This window comes from Fringilla coelebs (assembly GCF_963513975.1).
Source record: "Fringilla coelebs genome assembly, chromosome: 6".
In the NCBI taxonomy this organism is placed as follows: Eukaryota; Metazoa; Chordata; class Aves; order Passeriformes; family Fringillidae; genus Fringilla; species Fringilla coelebs.
In genome coordinates this window covers 54,161,731-54,178,236 of record NC_140034.1, presented here as the reverse complement: position 1 = coordinate 54,178,236, position 16,506 = coordinate 54,161,731, and the positions used below count along the sequence as shown (strand labels likewise).

The 16,506-nt window shown below is 53.9% G+C and overlaps 2 protein-coding genes across 2 annotated transcripts; both read left to right on the top strand.

Annotated features, from left to right (window-relative positions):
* Positions 1 to 10,849: 10,849 nt before the first annotated feature.
* Positions 10,850 to 11,827, top strand: LOC311155166 (mas-related G-protein coupled receptor member D-like; the record flags this gene model as incomplete). The annotated part of the gene is made up of 1 exon (XM_084208097.1): positions 10,850 to 11,827. One exon carries the CDS (start codon positions 10,850 to 10,852, stop codon positions 11,825 to 11,827), a length of 978 nt encoding a protein of 325 aa, XP_084064223.1.
* Positions 11,828 to 13,684: 1,857 nt separating this feature from the next.
* Positions 13,685 to 14,665, top strand: LOC311155164 (mas-related G-protein coupled receptor member A1-like; the record flags this gene model as incomplete). Its single annotated transcript, XM_084208095.1, has 1 exon — positions 13,685 to 14,665. The coding sequence occupies one exon, from the start codon at positions 13,685 to 13,687 to the stop codon at positions 14,663 to 14,665; it is 981 nt and encodes a 326-aa protein (XP_084064221.1).
* Between the last annotated feature and the right edge of the window lie 1,841 nt (positions 14,666 to 16,506).

Here is a 16,506-nt window from a genome sequence, read left to right as displayed (position 1 = left end):
TCCCCAGCTCTATTCCCCATGGAATGGCCCTCATGGCCTCAGCCCCAGGGAATGAACTCCATCTCCTTTGGCTCAGCAGATGAGTTCCATGGTGTTTGCCTGCAAAGAATGGGACATCCTAATCCCTGGGGACACACCCAGCACAGGCTGGCGGTGATTTCCCAAATCCCTGCAGGGCTGGTGCCTCCCAATGGCAGGAGAGGGGTTGGGATGACAGGGAGCATCCTTCTCCTTCTGTCCAGCAGAGCCAGCCCTGCATTCCCAGCTGATGGGAAGGGACACCAGAGCTGGGAGAGCTGGGGAGGGACAGCAACATTCCCTTATCCTTTCAGTGTGAATTTGTCACATTTTTGAATCCCAGAATTAAATCCTTCTGAGTAAAGTGCAGGGTCGATAGTGAACTCCACTGAACTCCTGTGCCTGTAGCAGAAAGCACATGAAATATGGAAGTTCCCATCACCAGATGCTTGGACCATTTAATTGCACAGAGATGAGGGGGTTGTGCTGCTCTTCTGCACAATGGGGCCATCCATCCTCTGGTTCCCCAGCATCAGTGTCCAAGGAAGCCCTGGACCACCTCCATCCTGAGCCTGGCCACCCTCAGGAGGAGCTGCACAGCCACTCTGCACAGCAGCTTCAGCCACAGCCCAGCCTGTCCTGATCTCTGTCATTCTGGAACCACCCCTCAGTCAGATTTGGATTCATGGATTTTGTTTCCTTGCACTGTGGTAGTTCCAGAATTTATTGAAGAAACAATACCTAGGCTTCACTGCAGAGCCTGTCTCTGTTAAACAGTGTCCAAAATGGCTCAATTCCTTCTTTTATCCCATTCTAAGGCCTCTGGCTGGTCTGTGAGCAGGCCAGGTACCTGTCTCCTACCAGAGCCCTTCCTAAGGCACATGCCTGCAAGGCTTGAGGTGATGTTGGAATGCCAAGAGCTCCTCATTCCTCCTGGGAGAGACCTGGGCAGCAGCCACAGCTCTTGTGCAGGGGGAAGTTGTCCCTCCTTTTCCCACTGCCTTAAATCCAGGGGAAAGCAACGTGCCACTACCTCTGTAAAGGGAAGTGAGAGAGAAAGCCATGGGTGGTGAGTCAGGCTTTGGAGACACACATGAGAGAGAGACTTGGACATCTGAGAGGGTTTTTCTCTCCCTTTCGCCTGTTTGCCTTTCCATTGGAAAGCAGAAACTTTCCATGGAACCTCCTATCCTGGAGAGAACAACTCAGCCAGGGGGGTCGTCCCAAGGCAAAGTGCAGGGGGATCATGATCTTCCAATGTACTTTTTCTACTTCCCTGCCCCTTCTGGTCTCCAGTGTCACCCAGGCCACTCCCCACCTGAGCTTCTTTTCAAAAGAGCAAAGATTTCAAAGGAAAAGTTTTCCTTTGTGTCCTTGCCCATGGCAGAAGAAAAGGTGGAATGAGATGATCTCTAAAGTTCTTCCAACACAAACCATTCCATGAGAATTCCTCACGTCATTCAGCATCCACCCCAGGCAGGAGTTGCCCTGCTGCACACAGCACCAGCCTGAGAGAGCTCAAGGAGCATTTGGACAATGCTCTCAGGCACAGGCTGGGATTGTTGGGATGTCCAGTGCAGGGCCAGGAGCTCAAATCCATGATCCTTGTGGATCCCTCCCAACTCTGGATATTTTATAGCTCTGTTTCATGATGTCTTTCATTCATGATGATTCCACTTGATGATGATTCCACTGTGTTGTCCCTAAGCCCTGGCTCTGGCACATCCTCAAAAGCCCTCTGCAAGGCAGCACTACCAGGGGGGGTGAATTCCTTGGCAGAGCTCCCAGCCAGGAAGTAAATCAGAGGGTGGGCACTGCTGCTGGCCAAGGAGCCAGAGCACAGCCCCATTCCCACCATCCCACACAGGCACAGCAGCAGCAGCAGCGTGACAGGCACTTTGCTCCACTGCCTGTTGGCACGCTGGCTCCAGCTGTCCTGGCTCTCCTCATTCCAGCTCCCCTTGGATGCCTTCCCACCGGGCTGGCTCCAGCAGGCAGGGCTGGCTCCCTCCGTGGCAGGGCACAAAGTGCTCCTGGTGACACCTCTGCTGCTTCTGCTCCCCTCACACAGCTGGAGGGGTGACCAACAGAGACACCAGAGCAACGCTGCTGTCCCCCAAACGTGGCTTTTCCCATCTTTTCCCAGCCACAGCTTCCATGTGGAGCAGCACAGGGAGGGCTGAGGGACAGGACAGAGGGCAAGTAGGATGTGGGTGCCTGGCCTGCTGTGCCTGGCACAAAAGCCAGGAGATACCTCCTTCCTGGCTGTGGGCAGGACAGAGCTGGAGCAGGAAAACAATTGGAGAAGGAGAGGATTGCCCATGGAGATATCAGAGAGCAAATGGCTTTGGGATGGATCTGAGCTGGACTCTCAGGTGTCAGCTGATATCACTGAGCTGCTGGATGCCTTCAGCAGGACACCCATTTCAATATTCCCTCCCTTTTCCCACACTCTTTATGGCTTTTAATTCCCTACAGACCTCAGTTCTGCCCCCACAATCCATACCCAGGTTCCACCCAAAGAGGGGGCCCTGATTAAGGTGGAAGAGAAGAGTCTGACCTCGTTTCCTCTGGCAGCCTGGAGAACTTCCCCGCAGTGCACTCCCCTCACCTCCACCCTCCAGCTGCTGTCCCTGGCCGGGATCTTCAGGAGGCTCCCTGCAATGGTCCCTTGGGAAAGGGGAGCGCAGCCCAAGGGCGGCTGAGCCCCAGCAGCGCCCGGCGCGGGCTCTGTCCCAGCTCCTGCCGCAGCCCCTGCTCTCCGTGCTGCCTCGTGTTCTCCAGGGCTCTCACACACAGGCAGCTGCTCCAGAGCCTGCCACGGGAGCAGGGCTCTGCTCCTCATCTGCTCTGCACTCTGCCCAGCAAATGAGCAACAGGAGAGAGCCTCAGCAACCACACCTGTGGCCAAGGCACTTGGTCTCCATCTCAGCCTCTTCCTTCATGTTTAAAGCAACTCCAATCCCAAAATCTTTTGAACTGCCTGAACTTGCTCCCTCTCTTTCCTGTGCCTGGATCCTTAGGACCCTGCACTACAAATGTGCTGGTAAACTTTGATTTCTGGTTCTAATCTATTTAAACCACTTCTATACCACAATTTCAGTGGTACTTCACCCTCACTACACAGTTTTCCAAGAGAATTCATGCAATAATCAATTCTTTGCATGAGTTGGAACACAGGCACACAGCAGAGGGATGATTTGGGATTTCAGCAATGTCATCTCTTCTGAGAAGAGGCAAATCTGTGCTGCTCTCTTGGCTTTAACTTTAGAAATTTGCAGGTTTCCTCTGAGTCATCTTCTACACTCCCTTGTGAGTCAGACAGCAGCCTACAGTGAATTCCAAGCAATTCCTAGAAAGGTGAGGTGAGATGATTCCAGGCTAACATGTGCCTCAAGGATCTGGGATGCTTCTCCTGGAAACTGCTGGCCCTGGGATGAGAATTGCCCCCTCTCTTCCCTGTGACACCGTGTTTGTGTCCCCAGCTATGGAATTTCACATCCCCTCCCAGCCCAATCCTTTCAAGGGCAAACACTTCATGATCCAGGAGCTGATGGGGCTCCAGATGAGTTGGAGAGGGACTTTGGACAAGGGGATGGAGTGACAGGACAAGGGGGAATGGCTTCCCACTGACAGAGGGTGGGGTGAGATTGGATATTGGGAAGAAATCCTTCCCTGTGAGGGTGGTGAGGCCCTGGCACAGGTTGCCCAGAGGGCTGGGGTCAGGTAAAAACAAACACGAGAGCTCCCAAGTTGGGGCCACATCCCCCCACCTGCCAAGTGTCCATCCATGGAGTGTCCACTGAGTCCTCATCTCCCACCTCACCCACTGAAGGAGATGATCTCTGTGAGTCAGATGTCACCAGTGTGGCCACCCACCGTGTGACACTGCTCATCTGCCTCTGTGAGCTAGCTGGGCATGGGAGCTGTGCTCTGCCTCCTCAGCATCGGCTTCACCACCAACTTCATCTTCACCCCGGCTGTTGCTGTCTTGCTCTTCCTCCTCCTCCTGCTCCTGTTCACACTGCTCCTCCTTGCAGAGGATGTGGTCTTCTCTGCTGTCGTGCCCCTGGGGCACTTCAGCTTCCTTTTGCGGCTGTCGCTCTCATGCTCCAGCGTGGGGCTGTACCCTGTGGTGTTCATGAACATCTCAGGGTGTGGCTCTGCAGCCTTCACTTCCTCCTGCTGCTGCTGCTCTTTCTTTTCCAGGTGCCTGCCGTGTGTGGTGATGAGTGCCCTGCAGTGCCTTCTCTGCTGTCATTGCTCTCAGTCCAGCAGTGCCTTCCCTGGGCCAGTGTCATGAAGAGCACTGCCATGGTCTCTCATCTCCATGGGCACCCTCCACCTCCTCCTCTTTGCTCCCTTCATGCTCATTTCCAGCATATTCTTCTGCATTCAGGACTCATGTTGCTCAGCGAAGGGCCTGCCCAAAAGGCTCTACACTATTATCTTCTTCTGTCTCCTCATCACTCTCCCCCTCAGCCTCTGGAATTCCCTGCAGCAGTTCAGCTACGCCATTCTTCCTTCCCAGCCTGGTTTCCTGCTTGCCTGCATCAACAGCACCATCAAACCCATCATCTAATTCCTGGTAGGGAGATGCTGGAAGAACTGCTCCATGGGGTTCCTCAGGAAATCTCTCTGGAGGGTCTTTTGGGGGCTGGAAGAAAACACTGCCAGCAGCAATGATTCCACCAGGGAATGATTCCAATGCTTCCATGGCAGTCTGAGCCTGTTGATCCCTTCCACTGCACTGACGAAGCACCCTGGGACAGTGGCTGAGGGTTTCCTTAAGTCACCTGATTCATAAATATCCACAGAGTCACACTCCCATCTTAATTCCTGCAGGAGAATGGAGCAGGGAATTGCCAGGGCCAAGTGGAAGGGATGCTCTACAGGGAGCACATTGGAGCATGGCTGTGCTCCTCCCTCATGAGTTCTAGAACAAGATTCCCAAAATGGATCATGCCCCACACGGCTGTGGTCCCAAACTCCCCCTGGTACCTGGTTCCTGCATCCCACTGAGGTCTGATATCAATAAACAGCACCGTGAACCCTGAGCTGCCTTTGCCCCCTCTGCCAGCGCTTCCCGGCTTCCTCTGGCTCCTGCTGCCAGCTGGGAATGTGGCTGGAGGGAGGGGACACAGCCATGGCTTGTGCTCCCTGGAGCAGCCATGATCCCCAGTGCCAGAGCTGGGCTGGCACGGACAGGATGGCCCAGGGGCTCAGCATTCCCACCCCGAGTGCTCTGTCAGTGTCACAGCAGAGATGTCCCTGCTCCCGGGTGGAGCGGGGCTGGCGGGGCCGGGGGGTCTGGGCGTGTCAGAGGGGGCAGGAGGCTCCAGGAAGGTTCTGGATGCTGCTGGTCCCAAATGTCCTGGTTGGAGAGCAGCAGAGCCCAACAGCCAGAGCTTCAACCTGGGGAGTGGCCATGGAATGGGATGGGATGGGATGGGATGGGATGGGATGGGATGGGATGGGATGGGATGGGATGGGATGGCATGGCATGGCATGGCATGGCATGGCATGGCATGGCATGGCATGGCATGGCAAGTGGGGTACAGATGGGGCTGGGAAGTAGTACCACAAGGGGCTGTAATAAACTTTCAAACACCATGGGAAGCATTAGGAAGCAGGAATTCTTCACTTCCACAGCACACACAGAAGATCTCCCCTTGTTCTGTGTGTGGCGAGACTTTACAACAGGGGTTTTATCCATCATAAGCACACACAAACATTAAAGTGTGTTTCTTATCTAATACACAAACATCACTTTCCTAGAATTAATTTCCATGTGTTCTCCTCCTACTCCAAGTCCTTTCCTGGCCCTGGAGTTTCATTCCGAGGGGTCTCTGGTGGTCACATTCACTGAGTGCTGAGATATTAAAGGTGATCTTGCCTTGAACTTTTCCTTTGGCCATGTGCTCTTGCTTCTTGTTATAGAAATTGCCCCAAAACCACTGCAGGCCTAATTGTCTGTTTCTGCACTGGCTCCAGCTACGTTTATCATCCTCTGTTCTCCTGAGGAGCACATTGGAGCTGGGCTTTCCTCCTCTCTCCGGGATCCTAGAACCCTATGGCCAGGAGGAGCAGGGACACTGCTGGGGTCCCAGGTGGAACGGGGGAAGATTGAGATTGTTCCCTGGGGGGGGGGCACTGGGGTCCCCAGGGACCATCTGGGATGTTGCAGGTGGTTTTGAAGGTGTCAGGAAAGGGTTGGAAGGGGTCTGGAAGCCAGCAATCCCAAATCTCCCCAGTGGAGGAGAGCAGACCCTGACAGGCTGCGCTCGGAGTGGGGAATGGATCCGTCTGGGAAACCTGTGGGATGTGATAATGATGGGGTGAGGATGGAGAGTGGGGTGGGAATGGGGACAGGGATAGGGATCAGAATGGGGAGCAGGGATGAGGATGGCATGGGGATAGGAGGAGGAAGCAGCCCAGCTCTGCTTCCTCGGCTCAGAGCATGTTTTGGCAATGATCTCAAAGCCCTTCCTGGAACAGGAGTTGTTTCTGAGAAGCACCAGCTGCCTCACCAGCACTTCCAGCACAGCCAGCATTCCAGTGCCACCAGCACCACCAGCATCCCTCTGCTGCTGGAGGGACAATGACCCCTCAGGGAAGAGAAATGAGGAATGGTAGAAACCTATCTAAAGAGGGAAGGCAGTTGGAGAATGGGACACTCTACAGGGAAGGAGTGTTTCTCATCAGGAGGGAAAGAGAAGCCAATTAAAAAAAAAATCCATTTACAGTTTCTGAAAAACCCACTTCCTCTACTGAAAAAAAAAAAGAAGAAAAAAAAAAAAAAAAGAAAGAAGCCACACCCAAGATAAACAACTCAGAGGAACTGAATTTTTGAAGTAGGCAAAGTAGCAATTTTTGACTTCGCCACTCCCCTTTGTCTCCACCGAGTCTTGGGGAGCAACATCAGGACCGGGCATGGAGTGGAGCCAGGGAGATGGGAATGGGGAGCTCCTGGTGACCTGGGCACTTTCTCCTTCATGTCCCTGACCTGGCAGGAGCCGCTTTAGGACACGGATCCCAAAGGAGCAAGAGGTACCAGGGAGCGCCGCTGATCTGCACAGACCCCTTTGCCTGCTGCTGCCCCACAGGAACAGGTCAGTGCAATGTTTTCCTTCCTCCCTACCCCACCTTCCTCTCCTCCAGCAGCTGCTCTGTTCCTGCCACCCTCTCCAGTGACCACAGTGCCCTCCCCAGGTCATCCATCCCCTGCTCTGCACTTCCCTTCCACCTCCCCTGCTGACCAGCCCAACCCTCCCACCTCTATCTCCCATCCCACAATTCCCACTGCCCTCCTCGCCTGCACATCTCAGTAACAAAGTGCTGGAGGTGCTGCTCCATGGAGTCCCTCAGGGAGTGCCTCCAGAAGGTCTTTGAGGAGCCAGGGGGGAGCAGTGCCCCCAGTAATGATGCCACCAGGGACACGGGGGGCTGAGCCTGTTGAACCCTTCAAGTGCCCCGATGCAGGACCATGGGGCAGTGACTTAGGATCACCCTCCCACCTTTATTCCTGCAGGAGAAGGGGGCAGGGGCAGGGGCAGTGACAGGGGCCATGTGGGAGGGATGCTCTGCACAGAGCACACTGGAGGATGGATTTGCTCCTCCCTCACAGGTCCTGGAGCACTTTACTCCCAAATGGATCCTTCCCCACACGGCTGTGACCCCAGAATTCCCCCTGGCACCTGGTTCCTGCATCCAACTGAGGTCTGATATCAATAAACAGCACCGTGAACCCTGAGCTGCCTTTGCCCCCTCTGCCAGCGCTTCCCAGCTTCCTCTGGCTGCTGCTGCCAGCCAGGAATGTGGCTGGAGGGAAAGGACAGAGAGGTAATTAGCCAGGAATTTTGTGACTGTTTAGAAATTTCTGTAATGAACTATGTTTAATTAGTCAAGGCATATTTGACTGTGTTTTTTTAGCTGGTTTTGATTTAGATCTATGTTGGCTGAGTGTCAGTAGAAAACTCAATCGACCCATACCCCTTATAGACTTAATCAATATTTGGAGAACAAAATTCAATAAAGTATTTTTAATGGTTATTATATAAATAAAAATTAATTGGACATCATAGAATAAGAAGGATATTTTGAGAGAATTAGGATTTCAGAAGACTATACATACCAAAAGACATAATCAATAAATTGCAAGAGATAAATTGCAATGGTAATGAGAGAGCCATTTCCTAGGCTTGCAAACCTCAGAAAACTTAATTAATGGGAATTGTCTATGCAGGACATCAAATAAATTAAAACATTGTTTAGCTGGGAAAAAAATTCAGGTTATCTATTAAACTAAGACAGATGGCATATTCTGGTAGTAATTAAATCAAACAAAACACCTTTACCATGATGAAGAAAAAAATCTTGGATATTATAGTGTATAAAAATGCCTAAAACTTGCTGTTTCTTTTAACCTATGTATAGCAAATAAATTTCCAATATGTTCACAATTTTGATTCCAAATTGTTAATAGTCTAACACACTTTTTCTGTTAGACCTAAACACCCTCTTGGTGTCTGAGGGGACACAGCCATGGCTTGTGCTCCCTGGAGCAGCCATGATCCCCAGTGCCAGAGCTGGGCTGGCACGGACACGATGGCCCAGGGGCTCAGCATTCCCCACCCCGAGTGCTCTGTCAGTGTCACAGCAGAGATCTCCCCAGAGATATTTAATTTTTAATGCTGTGAGCCAGGTGCAAAGGTCTCTCTGCCTTCAGAAATTCTTCCTCTCCACTGCCTCCAGCTGCTCCCTCAGCAGGCTCAGGGGGTGCAGCAGCAAGGGGAGGAGGAGGCCGTGCTCCTCAGCACAGCCACCTCCTTCCAGGAGCAGGGTGACACCTGTGTTTGTCACCAAGGGCTCCACGGGGCATCACCCCCCTTCCTGGGGCTTCCCTGAGGTCACCAGCCCCAGCACATCCCACACCTTCTCTCCAGCCCCAGCACATCCCACACCTTCTCTCCAGCCCCACCACATCCCACACCTTCCCAGCAGCTCCATCATGTCCCACCCCTCCCACCCCACCCTCCCACCCCACTCCCCATGCAGCCCACCCACCTCCCGTCCTTCCCATCCCTCCCAGCCCCGTGCCTGAGGCTCCAGTCCCTCCCCACGGGCTGCTCACCCCAGGCTGCCCCGGAAGGCTTTGGGGCCGTCTTTCCCTTGGAGATGCCCCTCCCCAGCTCCATCCCTGGTCTCCAGCCCCCCAGCCTCCTTTGGACACAAACAAGAGGCCACAGAGGGATGGCTCCACTGGTGTCCATTGGGCTGGAGAAGCATGGAATGGCCAGGAGGAGCAGAAACACTGCTGGGGTCCTGAGTGGGGCAGGAGAGGAGCGGGGATGTCTGGAGGGGAAGGCAGCCTGGGGGGAATTTCTAGAGGATGTCAGAGAGGGGCATGATGCCTTAGGATTTTAGCCTTGCCATTTTTCACATCCTGTACTGCATTAGTGCATAACTCTAAACTCCATGGAAAGTGTGAGTTAACTGTCCTCACATTTTGGTCACACAAAACAATCCCTCCAGGCCTGCAATTCAAGGACACTCTACTGCCTCAGGCCCAGAGAAGTACAGACAAAAGGGAATTGGGGGAGGGCAAACTGGGGCTAAGTGACTTCATTACCTGAAGCTGTCATTGGAGGAGCAACCCCTGATTTGTGAATGGACCAAACCTAAATCTGTCTGAACCACTCATGACCATTGTCCATTTTGGGTGTAGCCCCTCTCAGAGGCTTTGAGTGCCCAGGGTGAACCTTTTGAAGGCCTTTCCTCAATGCCTCCTTTTATTCTCTCCACCTTGTCTGGCCTCTGCTCTAGGGAGCCAGCCCAAGGCATCAGGCAGAGAGGGGCTGGAGGGGGCAGGAGGGCTCTGGGTGCCACCAACCCCAAATCTCCACTGGGCAGCAGCAGAGCCCAACAGGCCACACCTGAGCCAGGGAGTGGCCAGGGACTGGGAAACATCGGGATGGGATGGGATGGGATGGGATGGCATGGCATGGCATGGCATGGCATGGCATGGCATGGCATGGCATGGCATGGCATGGCATGGCATGGCATGGCATGGCATGGGATAGGATCGATGAGGAGTGATACCAAAATCAGACAGAATAAAGTTCTAACACTCACCAATGATGTTACCAATGGAAGTATTAGGGCATCAGGACACACAGAAGGATCTCTCCTTATTTCTGCGCGCCTTGTGAGACTTGACAACAGTGTTTTTATACATTATAACCATATATTAAAAGGTTTTTCTTATCTAGTACATAAACACCATTTTCCTAGAATGCATTTCCACGCATCCACGTCCTTCTATAATCCTTTGATGGGTCTGGAGGTTCACTGAGAAGAGCTTCTGGTCTTCGTATTCACTGAGTGCTGTGATAACAAAGATGACCTTGCCTTGAGCTTTTCCTTTGGCCATGTGCTTTTGTTTCTTGTTACAGAACTTGCCCCAAAAATACTCTTTACCTCCTTATCTCTTTCCCTACTTGTTCCAGAAACATATATATCCTGTGTCCATATCTTTATCTCTCACAGCCATTTATCTCTCTGCCCAGTTAGTCTTTAAGCAAATTCAGGGGAATTGAAAACATTTATACTCTCTTATTTATCAATCCCCTGCACACCAGCCAAACCCTCCCACCCCACCATTCCCACCGCCCTGCTCCCCTGCACATCTCACTCCTCCCCACTGAATCCTTCCACTGCAGGGAGCTGCTGAGGAGCCACATGGTCCATCCCTGGATTCTCCAAGCACTGACTGCCCATCCACTCTGGCCACAGCCAGGGCCACATCCCACTGCCTGCCCAGCGTCCATCCATGGAGGTGACCACCGCGTCCCCTCTTTTCACCTCACCAGCTGACGGAGCAGGTCAGTGTGAGATCAATGTCTCCAACGTGGCCATGGACTTTGTGACGCTGCTCATCAGCCTCTGTGGGCTGGCTGGGAACGGGGCTGTCCTCTGGCTCCTCCACATTGATGCCATCACTGACTTCATCTTCAACCAGACCATCACGGACTTCCTCTTCCTCATCATCATAGCTCCCTCCAGGCTGCTCTTCCTTGTGGAGGAACTGTCCTGCTCTGCTATAATGCCCCAAATGTATTTGAGCTTGCTTTTCCAGCTGTCACTGTTCGCCTTTAACATGGGGCTGTACCGCCTGACATTCATCAGCATCGAGAGGTGCAGGTCCATCCTCTGCCCCTTTTTCTGTGGTTGCCAATTTCCTGAGCGCCTGCTGTGGGTGGTGATGAGTGTCCTATTCTGGGCCTTCCTCTTCATTGTCATCGCTGTCAATCCCACTGTGACTTCCCTGTGCCAGTCACTCGAGCAGGAGCAATGCCAGGTGGTTCTCACCTCCATGTATGCCCTCAACCTCTTCCTCTTTGCTGCACCCATGCTCATTTCCAGCACAATCCTCTTCATTCATTTCAAGCCTGGCTCCCAGCAGCAGCAGAACAGGAGGGTCGACATTGTTATCTTTCTCGTTGTGCTCTTCAGTCTGCCCCTCAGTCTCTGGTCTCTGCTGCAGCAGCTCGGTTACACGGCTGTGCCCTCCCAGGCGCTTTTCCTGCTCACCTGCATCACCAGCAGCATCAAACCCTTCATCTACTTCTTGGTGGGGAGCTGGAAGAGAGACTGCTCCATGAGCAGCTGCTGGACACACTGCTCCATGGAGAGCTGCAGGAAGCATTCCTCCATTCAGTCCCTAAGGGATGCGATCAAGAAGGTGTTTGAGAAGCCAGAAGGAAACACTGCCTGCAGAAATGATCCCTCTGTGGACACAGGGGTCTGAGCCTGTTGATCCCTTCCACTGCACTGCTGAGGGACCCTGGGACAGTGGCTGAGAGATTCCTTGAGTCTCCTGATGCACACATACCCACAGGGTCCCCCTCCCTGTGCTGGTGCATCCCCAGCCCCTTTCCAGGCCGCTCTGGGCTCGGATCCGTGCTTGTGAGGCCCCAGCCTTGAGGAGCAGCCCCTGGGCTCAGCTCCTGTGGCGCTGATCAGAAACACCCTCTGCTCCCAGGAGCTGCTGCTGTCCAACGACCTCCTGGGGTTTCATCCACAGCCTTGGGAATGGTTTTGCTCCCCTGAATGCCCCAGCATCCCTGCCCTCCCGCCGTCACGGGAAGCTGCCGGCCCCAGGTGTGGCCAGGGTGGGACATTGCTGTGAGCGCCGCCATCCCTGGGGGCCTGTGAGCAGCGCCCAGAGGAGACCTTGGAGCTCTCCTGGGCCCAGCAGCGCTGAGCAGGAGCTCCCTGGCACTGGGGCCTCTCCGGGCTGGGATCTCTCCCGGCTGCTGCCCTGGGCTGATCCCCGAATGCCGACGGCTCCTGGGCCGATCCCCCAGGGCTCGAGGCCCAGCCTTGGCACAGGGAGGAGATGCAAAGGGATCCGCAGGGAGCACTGCACTGCCTGCCAGGGGAATTCTCACAGGCACCTTGCACTGTCTGTCTGTCTGTGTGCACACACGTGTGCATCTGCCATGGAAATGTGGCAGGAATGCCGCTCTCTCTGGTGTGTGAGTGCCTGAGACATCTGAGCGAGTCAGGCCTGGAAGCAAGGTTAAGGCATGAGGTACCATTCCAGCTAAATGCTGTTCACGTTCTTTCTTTGCTGAATTGTTTATTTCAAGGGACAAAGGCTGGAATGTCTGGGAAAAGGAGAGACAGTGCTCATGGTCTCAGATGGAGAGGGGTTGTTGTAGGAGAACATCCAGTCCCAGGGCAGGCCTGGAGGGGTTCAGACGGGTCCAGAATGTCTGAGAGTTCTGGGAGGGTCTGGAGGAGGACGGGAAGGCTCTGGATGCTGCTGATCCCGAATGTCCCAACTGGAGGGCGGCAGACCCTGATGGGCAGCTCTTCAAGGCCTGGAGGTGCCACGGGATGGGATGGCATGGCATGGCATGGATAAGGATTGATACCAAAATCAGACAGAATAAAGTTCCTAACACCAACTAATGCTGTTACCAGTGAAGTATTACCAGCAGGACATGCAGAGGATCTCTCCCTATTTCTATGTGTATTGAGACTTTACAACAGGGGTTTTATCCATCATAACCCCACATAGACATAAAAAAGCCTTTACTATCTAGTAAATTAACACCTTTTTACTAGAACTCATTTCCATGCATCCACGTCCTTCTGGAGTCCTTTGATGGCTCTGGAAGGTCATTCAGAGGCGTCTCTTGTGGTCATATTCCCTGAGTGCTGAGATATTAAAGATGACCTTGCCTTGAAATTTTCCTCTGACTGCATGCTTTTGGTTCTTGTTACAGAACTTGCCCAAAAAATACTCTTTGCCTCCTTATCTCTTTCCCCACTTGTTCCAGAAACATATATATCCTGTGTCGACATCTTTGCATTTATTTATCTCTCTGTCCAGTTAGTCTTTAAGCAAATTCAGGGGAATTGAAAACATTTATACTCTCTTATTTATCAATCCCCTGCACACCAGCCAAACCCTCCCACCCCACCATTCCCACTGCCCTCCTCCCCTTCACATCTCACTCCTCCCCACTGAATCCTTTTCACTGCAGGGAGCTGCTGAGGAGCCACATGGTCCATCCCTGGATTCTCCAAGCACTGACTGCCCATCCACTCTGACCACAGCCAGGGCCACATCCCACTGCCTGCCCAGCGTCCATCCATGGAGGTGAGCACCGCGTCCCCTCTCTTCACCTCACCAGCTGACGGAGCAGGTCAGTGTGAGATCAATGTCTCCAACGTGGCCATGGACTTTGTGACGCTGCTCATCGGCCTCTGTGGGCTGGCTGGGAACGGGGCTGTCCCCTGGCTCCTCCACATTGATGCCACTACTTACTTTCTAGCATTCAACCAAGCCAGCATTGACTTCCTCTTCCTCATTGTCCTGGTCCCCTCTACCCTGCTCTTCCTTGTGGAGGAACTGTCCTGCTCTGCTATAATCCCCCTGCTGTATTTGAGCTTGCTTTCCCAGCTGTCACTGGTCTCCTACAGTGTAGGGCTGTACCGCCTGACATTCATCAGCATCGAGAGGTGCCGGTCCATCCTCTGCCCCTTTTTCTGTGGTTACCAATTGCCTGAGCGCCTGCTGTTGGTGGTGATGAAAATCCTGTTCTGGGCATTGTTCTTCATTGTCATCGCCGTCAATCCCACTGTGACTTCCCTGTGCCAGTCGCACGAGCAGGAGCAATGCCAGGTGGCTCTCACCTCCATGTACGCCCTCAACCTCTTCCTCTTTGCTGCACCCATGGTCATTTCCAGCACAATCCTCTTCATTCATCTCAAGCCTGGCTCCCAGCAGCAGCAGAACAGGAGGGTCGACATTGTTATCTTCCTCATTGTGCTCTTCAGTCTGCCCCTCAGTCTCTGGTCTCTGCTGCAGCAGCTCGGTTACACGGCTGTGCCCTCCCAGGCGCTTTTCCTGCTCACCTGCATCACCAGCAGCATCAAACCCTTCATCTACTTCTTGGTGGGGAGCTGGAAGAGAGACTGCTCCATGAGCAGCTGCTGGACACACTGCTCCATGGAGAGCTGCAGGAAGCACTCCTCCATTCAGTCCCTAAGGGAGGCCATCCACAGGGTGTTTGAGGAGCCAGAAGAAAACACTGCCTGTGGAGATGATCCCTCTGTGGACACAGGGGTCTGAGCCTGTTGATCCCTTCCACTGCACTGCTGAGGGACCCTGGGACAGTGGCTGAGAGATTGCTTGAGTCTCCTGATGCACACATACCCACAGGGTCCCCCTCCCTGTGCTGGTGCATCCCCAGCCCCTTTCCAGGCCGCTCTGGGCTCGGATCCGTGCTTGTGAGGCCTCAGCCTTGAGGAGCAGCCCCTGGGCTCAGCTCCTGTGGCGCTGATCAGAAACACCCTCTGCTCCCAGGAGCTGCTGCTGTCCAACGACCTCCTGGGGTTTCATCCACAGCCTTGGGAATGGTTTTGCTCCCCTGAATGCCCCAGCATCCCTGCCCTGCCGCCGTCACGGGAAGCTGCCGGCCCCAGGTGTGGCCAGGGTGGGACATTGCTGTGAGCGCCGCCATCCCTGGGGCCCTGTGAGCAGCGCCCAGAGGAGACCTTGGAGCTCTCCTGGGCCCAGCAGCGCTGAGCAGGAGCTCCCTGGCACTGGGGCCTCTCCGGGCTGGGATCTCTCCCGGCTGCTGCCCTGGGCTGATCCCCGAACGCCGACGGCTCCTGGGCCGATCCCCCAGGGCTCGAGGCCCAGCCTTGGCACAGGGAGGAGATGCAAAGGGATCCGCAGGGAGCACTGCACTGCCTGCCAGGGGAATTCTCACAGGTACCTTGCACTGACTGCCTGTCTGTCTGTCTGTCTGTCTGTCTGTGTGCATCTGCCAGGGCCAATGTGGCAGGAATGCCGCTCTCTCTGGTGTGTGAGTGCCTGAGACATCTGAGCGAGTCAGGCCTGGATGGAACTAAAAGACGCAGGTTAAATGCTGTTTAGGCATATTCCTCTTTTGAATGTCTAACTTTAAGCTCTACCTGAAGCACTGTTAAGTTTGATTGCTCTAAATCTTTTAGACCCATTTCCTTTTTATTCTTTCCTTCCTTTTTATCCTTACCCTGTGGTTTTTTGTCACACACCCTTGAACAGACACACAGACCCACACACAGCGATAGCACTTTGGTGCGCCTTTGCTTATTATAAAAATTTTTATTGATTTCACTGGATTTTACTGATTTCCTTGCTGGTGGTTTTGTGCCTTCAGAAATTCTTCCTCTGCCCTGGCTTTGGCCTCTCCCTCAGCGGGCTGGGATGGTGCAGCTCCAAGGGCAGATGGAGTCCGTGCTCCTCAGCACAGCCACCCCCTTCCAGGAGCAGGGTCACACCTGTGTGTGTCACCGTTGTCTCCTCGGGGCATCACCCCCTCCCTGAGGCTTCTCTGAGCTGGGGGTGTTCAGCCTGGAGAAGGGAATGCTTCAGGGAGCCTTGACCTTGGTGCCGCCATGTTGCCTTCCCTCACATGTCCTCATCTCCCTCTCTGTCTAGAAGAAAAACTGCTGCCCTTAGGTACCATTGCCCACAACTTCTATCAGTTCAAAGACTCTTCCTATATTCCGCAGTGCCGAGAGGTTGGTCCTTTCCAGGATCCACATTGGGAAATCTTTCACCATGTTTTCACTACCAGCCACAGCATCCCGCCCCCACACAGGCAGGGGCAGCCGCCGCGGGCACTGGCACAAATTAACGCCTGTCTTCGTGTGGGGTGCTGAGAAGGAGTAGCTGCCACTGCCACCCCTGCCCTGCTGCCCAGAGCACGGCTGGCCAGGGGTGGCCAGGCAGGCAAGGCTTGCCACAGGAGGCAGTGGCCGCAGCAGGATGGCCCCAGCAGCATGACTGGCCATCCCTGGGAAAAACTGTGTGTGTGCTGCTTTGATTTTCTTCTTGAATATGTCATCCTGGAGGCGTCACCAACCTCTCTAATCGGGCCAGCAGCATGTCCATCATCAGAGCTGTCAGAAATTGGCTCTGTC